This window comes from Nicotiana tomentosiformis, chromosome 2 (genome assembly GCF_000390325.3).
Source record: "Nicotiana tomentosiformis chromosome 2, ASM39032v3, whole genome shotgun sequence".
NCBI lineage: Eukaryota > Viridiplantae > Streptophyta > Magnoliopsida > Solanales > Solanaceae > Nicotiana > Nicotiana tomentosiformis.
Genome location: NC_090813.1, coordinates 189,070,521 through 189,080,352, shown reverse-complemented (window position 1 = coordinate 189,080,352; position 9,832 = coordinate 189,070,521). Strand labels below are relative to the sequence as shown.

Here is a 9,832-nt window from a genome sequence, read left to right as displayed (position 1 = left end):
TTGAGCCTGGTGAGGTTAGACTATTGGGCACTAACTTGGTTCAGGATGCTTTAGAGAAGGTCAAAGTAATTCAGGAACGGCTTCACATGGCATAGTCTAGACAGAAGAGTTATGCCGACAGGAAGGTTTGTGATGTTGTTCACATGGTTGGGGAGAAGGTTCTGCTCAAGATTTCACCCATGAAGGGTGTGTTGAGGTTTGGGAAAAAGGGCAAGTTGAGCACTCGGTATATTGGGCCTTTTGAGATACTTAAGAAAATTGGGGAGGTGGCTTATGAACTTGCTTTACCACCTAGTCTATCAGTTGTTCATCCAGTGTTCCATGTATCCATGCTTCGAAAGTATGTTGGGGATCCGTCTCACATTCTGGATTTCAGTACAGTACAGCTGGACGGTAATTTGACTTATGATGTGCAGTCGGTGGCTATTTTAGACCGGCAGGTTCGAAAGCTGAGGTCAAAGAACATAGCATCAGTGAAGGTGCAGTGGAGAGGTCAGCCAGTCGGAGAAGCTACTTGGGAGATAGAGCAGGAGATACGGAACAAATATCCACACTTATTTGAGACTCCAGGTATTATTCTATACCCGTTTGAGGACGAACGTTTGTTTAAGAGGGGGAAAATGTAACGACCCGGCCGGTCGTTTTGAATATTATAACCCCATTTCCCCATTTACTGCTCAATTTATACATTGCTATTGATTTATGACTTATCAGGTTAGTTGGTTCGGGTCCGGAAGGAATTCAGAGTGAAATGAGATACTTAGTCTCATAATTGAAAAAAATTAATTTAGAAAAGTGGACCGGATATGGACCTATGTGTAAACGACCTCGGATTTGAATTTTGATAATTCCAATAGCTCCGTATGGTAATTTCGGACTTAGGAGCGTGTCCGGAAGAATTGTTGGAGGTCCGTAGAGGAATTAGACTTGAAATGCCGAAAGTTGAATTTTTGGAAAGTTTGACCAAGGGGTTGACTTTTTGATATCGGGGTCGAAATCCGATTCTGAAAGTTGTAATAGGTATGTTATGTCATTTATGACTTGTGTGTAAGATTTGAGGTCGATCGGACGTGATTTGATAGGTTTCCGCGTTATTTGTAGAAATTAGAAATTTCAAAGTTAAATAGGCTTGAATTGGGGCGTAATTCATGGTTTTAGCGTTGTTTGAGGTGATTTGAGGATTCAACTAAGTTCGTATGATGTTTTAGGATTTGTTGGTATATTTGGTTGAGGTCCCGAGGGCCTCGAGTGAGTTTCAGATGGTTAACGGATCAAAAATTGAACTACAACAACTGCTGCAATTTCCTTCTGTTGGAAATTTTCTCTGCCAGATTCGAGCCCAGAAATCTCTCAGAATCGAGCCCAGAAATCGATCCCAGATGTGAGCCCAGATCGAGCCCAGGTTCGAGGGCCACGATTGAAGCCATAATCGAGCCCAGGGTCGAGGGCCACGATCGAAGCCATGATCGAGCCCAGGGTAGAGGGCCACGATCGAAGCCATGATCGAGCCCAGGGTCGAGGGTCACAGTCGAAGGCATGGTCGAAGACATGATCGAGGACCAGTATCGAGGGCCAGGATTGATGCCCAGGATCAAGGACCTCGATCTAGGCCAAGATCGAGGCGTAACCGAGGTTGTCTGGGCAGAATTATAAAAACAGGGACTTTGTCCCATTCGCCATTTTTGACAAATTGGAGCTTGAGGAGAGGCGATTTTTGTTATATTTTCAAGGAAAACTTGAGGTAAGTCCCTTGTGATCATTTCTACTCCATAATATTGAATTATCATCGAATAATCCGATTAGATTACATGATTTTGAGGTGTAAATCGGAGATTGGAACTTAGAAATTTGGAAATAAGATTTGTAGATTTGAGGGTCGAGTTGAGGTCGGATTTTGGTAAAACTGGTATGGGTAGACTCGTGGTTGAATGGGCTTTCGAATTTTGTAACTTTTATCGGGTTTCGAGATGTGGGCCCCACAGGCAATTTTTGAGCTAAATTTTCGGATTTTAATGAAATATTAATATTTTCTTATGAAATTAATTCCAATAAATTTTATTGACGGAAACGAATTATTTCTGACTAGATTCGAGGCATTCGGATGCCGATTTGCGAGGCAAAGGCATAGCCGAGTAAAGAGTTTCAGGTTTTGAGGTAAGTAACAGTTTTAAATCTGGTCCTGAGGGTATTAAACCCCGGATTTTAGTATCATGTGATTATTTTGGAGGTGACGCACATGCTAGGCGATGGGCGTGTGGGCATGCACCGAGGGGATTGTGACTTGGTCCGACCTGAAAAACTGTAAAGTTGAATAATTTGTTGTTAGCTATATGCTCTCTATGTGTTGATAAAAATTTGACTGTAAGTCATGTTATAAATCATGCTTAGGCTATGTGATAGTACTATTGGGACCCACAGAGGTCGTATACTTGTTGAATTGCCTGCTAATTGCTATATGTACTCAGTCTCAGTTTTTACTTGCATACTTTATCTTAGTCTTTGTTATTATTATTGATACATCATATCATTGTTGTTTGGGCTGATTTCATGATTAATGAGAGCCCGAGAGACTGGAGAGATTTATGACTGAGAGAGGCCGAGGGCCTGATTGTAAGATATTGATATCATAGCACGTGAGTTGTCCGTGCAACACGTGAGTTGTCTGTGCAGCACGTGAGTTGGCCGTGCAGATCCTTATATTATACTATAGCACGTGAGTTGGCCGTGCAGCACGTGAGTTGGCCGTGCGGATCCATATATTATATTATAGCATGTGAGTTGGTCGTGCAACACATTAGTTGGCCGTGCGGATCCAGATATTTATATTATGGCACGTGAGTTATCTGTGCAGATTATAGCGCTTGGGCTGTAGGAGCCCCTCCGGAGTCTGTAAACCTCCAGTGAGCGCATTTCCATTTGTTGTTGATCCTTTCGCGCGGTTGCTTTTTCGGAGATTTTGAAGTAGCTGCCGTGTTCCGCAGACCTTGTCTCTCCTTCTCTATCTCTTTGTTTACTGTATTTGGTCTCAGACTATTATAGACTATATTTTCTAGACTTGTATTCATATTAGATGCTCATGTACTCAGTGACACCAGGTTTTGGGGAGTGTTTGTATTGTATTTAAATATTATATTTTTAACCTTAAAGAGAAGTTTTGGTTTATTGAGATTATCGGCTTGCCTAGTATCGAGATAGGCGCCATCACGACAGGTTGGGATTTTGGGTCGTGACACGCCATCCCTTAGCTCATTGTGTTTATATATCTATATGTTCCTTTCCAAGAGTAATTCTCTTCTCTTGCTTCTCTTCTACTGATTAACTAATTTCTATGTGAAGCATCAGCTGTTCATCTAACTTCAACAATCAAAATCAGACAATTAAACTAGTAATTCCATATTGAAGCTCACTGGAGTTCTAAAATTTAATTTTCTTTTAAAAAAAAATATTAGCTAGATTGTATTTCGAGTGGTTTGGGTACAATATCCTTTAGAATTAATTTTTGCATAGGATACTGTTTGGTTGCTTGGAAAGTGAAGAAGATAAGCTAGAACTCTATTGGGAGCTGTTGAAACTCCCTTAAGTCTTAGTTTAAAAAATATTTAAGTTTTCGAAATTGAAAGTTATTTCGAGTAGGTGTTATTCGAATAGATTTGATACATCTTATAGAGTTTGAATCTCAAACTTTGGATCGATTAGGAAGAGATTTGAGGTGGTTTAAATTGAAAATCCAAAGTAAAAGACGAATATGTTAGAAGATGAGATGCGTACTGCCATATGTATGATTGTATCCCCCGTGTAAAACTTGGGTATCCCATATGCGTTATCGTGTATACCTTAAATGTTTTCTGTATGTCCATGTATACATGTGTGTGAAATACATGTTGTAATGGTAAAAAATAAATGTTACACGTGGAATTATATGAGGATGACATGGCAAGATACGTGAATCACTAAGAAGATGACAACTGGAGTGTCACATTAAAAGATTCACAATTTACAACAGGTACGAACAAATCACTCACGAGATGAAAGGGTACGGTTGCTCGAGCCTAAATTACTCAGTGAAGAGACACAGGCAGGATGAATCAAGACAGTAAAGAGGAAAGATTCATGAACCTCTAATTAATGTGGAAGAAGAATCAGAACCGTTACAGAATCTTCACGAACAGTTACGGTTGCCAATTATAACATTTCATTAATGTCATTAATGCTCATAATGATTCAGTCATAAAAGGGAAGAAATATTATATTTGTAAATTCCTATATAAGGGAAGGGAATTTCACTTGTAAGGACACGTTCTGATGAATATTGGAATATAATTACTTTCTTGTGCTTTCTATTGATTACTTTGTCATTTCTGATTCTGATTTCCTTTCTTATTTTTGGGAGAATATTGAATTTCTTGATTATCAGTAACCCGAGTACTTCTAAAAATAGGTTTTGACTGAGAATCTAATTCTTTGGTTAAACAAATTGGTTCTGTTACCGGAAATCTGATAATCTTCTCTTACTTTCCAAATCACTCTCTCTCAACTGAATCATGTCGAATGTCAATGACAACAACCAGCAGGTGGAAGGAACCTTAGTTCCGTCACCTCAAGGAAGCCCACACAATTCAAGAGAAGCATCATCAGAAAGATCCACTACTCATAACAATGAATAACATGAAAATGAACAAGCTGTCTAGAAGGATGCTGTGAAGCAGTTAATTGTTGTGTACGTGAATGATGCTCTCCAGGCTTTCGTGAGGGGATTACTAACTGTACCACCCACACCTCCACCAAACAATACTGCAACTGTGAAATTCCACGATCAGGGTTGGCTAATTTTGGAAGCGGAGGAACTCCCAACGAGTCACGTGATGGGAGACCAGGTACGCCTAATAATTCTAATTTACAAACTTTAATACTAACCTTGCAGAAATAGGTGAAAGAACAAAACAGCCGTATTGAGCAAATACCCAGCGTACCACCTGTGATCAAAGGAGTTGATTTCGACAAATATTCACAACAACCATGGAAACCAAGCGCAGCTCCATTACCAATTCCCAATAAGTTCAAAATGCCTGACATCCCGAAATATGATGGAACAACCGATCCACGTGACCATGTTACTGCATTCACCACGGGAGTAAAAGGAAATGATTTAACCAAGCAGGAGATTGAATCTGTGCTGGTTAAAAAGTTTGGGGAAACACTTACTAAAGGAGCGTTAACATGGTACTATCTTTTACCTGAAAATTTTATTGATTCTTTTGCTGAGCCTGCAGATCTATTTATAAAAGCACACTCAGGTGCACAAAAAGTTGAAAAGAGAATGGAGGATATATTCAAAGTAAAGCAAGGAGATACCGAATTGCTTCGAGAATTCGTAGACAGATTCTAACGTGAAAGAATGTAGCTTCCTAGAGTACCTGACAATTGGGCAGCCATGGCATTTGCAAGCAATTTAAACAAGAAAAGTTTAGAAGCTACGAGGAGGCTTAAAGAGAGCCTACGAGAATTCCCTACCACGACATGGAATGATGTCTATAATAGGTACAGTACCAAGTTACGGATCGAAGAAGATACCGTAGCTCAGTCAAGGGTTGAAGAAAAAAATAGGTTCGAGGTGGTCAGAATCTGAGAAGAGTTCCGGTAAGAGTAGGTATGAGCCTTATATGGGACTTTCGGGGTTAGAAGCTCGTTCAAATTCGAAGATGTGAGGGCTGTTCACAGGTTCACAAATAGAGATTCAGGTTCGTCATCGTCGAGATTCAGAAAAAATCAAGGTGAACGTAACAGAGATGCTAATGCAAATGCAAGGATTTGGGGCTACAATTTTAACGTGAATACCTCCGAGTTGGTCGTTGTTTTAAGAAGCATGAGAGATAAGGTATGATGGCCTAAAGAGATGAGATCAAATCCAAATAGAATAAACCCAGACTTTTGGTGCGAGTTCCATAATGATCACAGCCATAGAACATCAGACTGCAGAATATTACAAGGTGAGGTGGAACATTTATTAAAGCAGGGCTATCTGACGGAATTGTTCAGCGAGAAAGGCAAACAAACTTACATGAAAAATAGGCAAGAGCCCCCAAAACCTCCGTCTCCAAAGAGAAAAGTAAATATGATAAACGGTGGGGTAGAAGTCAACGGCGTAACCTATACAGCCGCGAGAAAAACAACAAAGTTCACAATAATTCACGGGAAGCGAATTCGCCAAACTCTAGAAGATGGTAACATAACCTTTGATAATGCAGATGTCGATGGGTTAATGATGTAATATCTTTACTTATACATGATACTAATATAAAATGAGTTTTGATTGATCCAGGTAGCTCTATGAATATCATTTTATTACGAGTGGTGAACGAAATGCTGATGGGCGATCGTGTAGTTCCAAAAGCACGTTCCTTATCTGGGTTTGATAACTCAACCGTTATTACAAAGGGCGAGATTGAACTAAGCACATATGCAGATGAGGTCATCAAAGAAACAAAATTTCAAGTGATAGACACGGATATGGCCTATAATATGATTCTTGGGAGGCCGTGGATTCATGATATGGATGCTGTGCCATCCACACTACATCAGGTTATCAAATTCTCTTCAAAATAGGGAACTAAACAGATTCGAGGAGATCAACAAACTTCAAGGAGCATCAATTCATTGATACAGCCAAGTCAAAAAGATACGAGTGCAAATCAAAAAGATGCGGGTGCAAGTGAGAAAGATGTGGTAAATCAAATTTCAAGAGAAATTGTATCAAAACAAACAGACGTAGATTCCAGACCAGATGTAATTCAAGAGCCAGAGGAGATCGAAAACATTAAAACAACGATTGAGGAGCTTGAAGCTGTTCCACTCTTCGAACAATGGCCAGATCGAAGAATTCATATTGAAGCAAGGTGAAACCCAGATAGGAGAGGTAAGCTAATTGAATATTTAAAAGCTAACGCAGATTGTTTTGCATGGTCCCACTCAGATATGACAAGTATACCTCTGGAGGTGATGACTCATAAATTAAATGAAGATCCATCATTCATACCTGTCAAACAAAAGAAGAGGAAGCAAGGATCATTTAAAAATCAAGTGATCGATGAAGAGGTACAGAAACTCTTAAAGATCGATTTAATACGCGAGGTAAAATATCCTAATTGGCTAGCTAATACTGTGGTTGTTCCGAAAAAGAACGGTAAATGGAGAGTTTGTGTGGATTACACTGACTTAAATAAAGCATGCCCAAAGGATTTATTCCCTTTACCGCATATAGATCAATTGATTGATGCTACCGCATGCCACAAATTATTAAGCTTTCTAGATACATATTCTGGTTATAATCAAATAAAAATGGACCCCTTAGACGAAGAAAAAACTTCATTTATTACAAACAGGGGGACTTATTGTTAAAAGTCATGCCTTTTGGCTTGAAAAATGCCGGAGCCACGTATCAGAGGTTGATGACCAAGATGTTCCAAGAACACCTAGGGAAGACGATGGAAGTGTACATTGATGATATGTTGGTCAAATCTACACAAGCGAAAAGTGTACGGAAGGTCACTTTCAACATCTTTCAGCTACCTTCGAGATCCTCTGCAGATATAATATGAAACTGAACCCAGAAAAGTGTGCTTTTGGCATAACTTCAGGTAAGTTTCTAGGATTTCTCGTATCTAATAGAGGAATTGAAGTAAATCCTGCACATATTAAAGCTATTGAAGAAATACCTGATATACTCACAAGCAAAAAAGAAGTACAAAGATTGACAGGTAGGATTGCAGCTTTGGGAAGATTCATTTCAAGATCTTCAGAGAAAAGCTTTAAATTCTTTTCAGTTTTGAAGAAGCAAAATCAGTTTGAATAGACTGAGGAATGCAGACAAGCCCTCAAAGATTTGAAGGCATACTTAACAAATCCTCCCCTACTATCTAAACCAAGGGATGGAGAAAGACTATTTGTATATCTTGCAGTTGCAGAAGTAGCTGTAAGTGCAGTTTTAGTAAGGGAGGATAAAGGTAAACAATCTCCTATTTATTATGTTAGTAAATCTTTATTAGATGATGAAACTAGATATCCTTATCTAGAGAAACTAGCTTTAGCATTAGTCATGGCAGCTAGGAAATTGAGACCATATTTTCATTGCCATCCTATCTCCATAGTAACTGCATATCCATTAAGGAGTATTTTGCATAAACAAGAATTGTCAGGCAGACTAGCCAAATGGGCAATAGAACTAAGTGAATATGGCATTATTTATCAACCTAGAACAACAGTAAAATTTCAAGTTCTAGCAGATTTCGTCGCAGATTTTAATACAAAAATAATCCCCAAAGTAGAAAAGGAATTACAAATTTTTACTGGAGCTAATCCAGGTACGTGGACTTTATTTACTGATGTCTCTTTAAACGTCAAAGGAGCCGGTTTAGGTATTGTATTAATCCCACCCTCAGGTGAAAGTATGAGACAAGCAATTAAATGTTACCCTATTACTAACAATGAAGCAGAGTATGAAGTTGTAATTGCAGGTTTGGAACTAGCACGAGAACTCTCCATAGAGCAAATCATGATTAAAAGTGATTCTCAACTGATAGTCAATCAGATGCAGGGGACTTACACTGCTAGAGAGCCACGAATGCAACAATACTTGGAAAAGGCACGAGAACTGGTCAGGCAATTCCAATCATGGAAGATCGTGCAAATACCCAGGGAAGAAAAAGCAGAAGCAGACGTGTTGGCTAACCTTGCTTCAATTGCAAAAGTAATGAGTGAGGAAAATGCCATTGTAATCCATTTATTTCATTCAACACTTGACCAAGATAAACATGAGGTAAGCTTTAATAATTTAACCTGGGATTGGAGAAATGAGATTGTTAATTTTTTGTAGTATGGGATCGTACCTGAAGGCAAGAAAAAATCTCAAGTGCTTTGATGAAAAGCTGCTCGTTGCTGCCTAATTCGAGATAATTTATATCGAAAAATGTTTGGCGGTCCATTAGCAAGGTGCCTTGGACCCAATCAAACGGAGTACGTGATGAGGGAAGTACATGAAGGGCAATGCGGAAATCACGCTGGTGGAAGATCTTTAGTTAAAATACTAATCAGGGCAGGATACTACTGGCCTAAGATGGAACAAGATGCGGGAAATTTTTTAGCCAAACGTGATAAGTGTCAACGATATGCCAACAATATGCATCGACCTGTAGAGTTATTACATGCAGTTATTTCCCCATGGCCATTTATGAAATGGGGAATGGATATAGTAGGGCCTTTACCACAAGCTAAAGGAAAGGTATGGTACTTATTAGTGTTAACAGATTACTTTTCAAAATGGGTAGAGGTAGGAGCTTTCAAACAGGTACGAGAGAAGGAGGTGAAAGACTTCATTTGGAGAAACATTATATGCCGGTTTGGAGTCCCAAAAGAAATCGTATGTGATAATGGCCCATAATTTATAGGCTCAAAAATCACGGAGTTCTTTCAAAGTTGGCAAATCATGTACGAGAGAAGGAGATGAAAGACTTCATTTGGCGAAACATTATATGCCGGTTTGGAGTCCCAAAAGAAATCGTATGTGATAATGGCCCACAATTTATAGGCTTGAAAATCACGGAGTTCTTTCAAAGTTGGCAAATCAAACGAATAACCTCTTTACCTTACCATCCCATGTCAAATAGACAAGTTGAGTCGACGAATAAGATTATCATCAATAATTTGAATAAGAGACTAGAAAAATCGAAAGGGAATTGGCCTAAAGAATTACCAGGAGTGTTATGGGCTTATAGAACCACAACAAAAACTGCCACGGAAGAAACTTCATTTTCACTTATGTATGGTTCAGAAGCTTTAA

At 39.1% G+C, this 9,832-nt stretch overlaps 1 protein-coding gene across 1 annotated transcript; it reads left to right on the top strand.

Moving 5' to 3' along the window:
- Nucleotides 1–5,893: 5,893 nt before the first annotated feature.
- On the top strand, nucleotides 5,894–8,869 carry LOC138906280 (uncharacterized). Its single transcript, XM_070194815.1, has 5 exons — nucleotides 5,894–6,221; nucleotides 6,320–6,579; nucleotides 6,664–6,893; nucleotides 7,585–7,754; nucleotides 7,956–8,869. Exons 1-5 carry the CDS (start codon nucleotides 5,894–5,896, stop codon nucleotides 8,867–8,869), a joined length of 1,902 nt encoding a protein of 633 aa, XP_070050916.1.
- Nucleotides 8,870–9,832: the final 963 nt, after the last annotated feature.

Bases quoted from the DNA above. Each gene is read 5' to 3' on its own strand.
- LOC138906280 (XM_070194815.1), top strand. From the start codon at position 5,894: ATGAGATCAAATCCAAATAGAATAAACCCAGACTTTTGGTGCGAGTTC. The intron at 6,894-7,584 runs GTGAAACCCAGA...GATCCTCTGCAG, and splicing joins AGAATTCATATTGAAGCAAG to ATATAATATGAAACTGAACC. The intron at 7,755-7,955 runs GTAGGATTGCAG...TATATCTTGCAG, and splicing joins AGAAGTACAAAGATTGACAG to TTGCAGAAGTAGCTGTAAGT.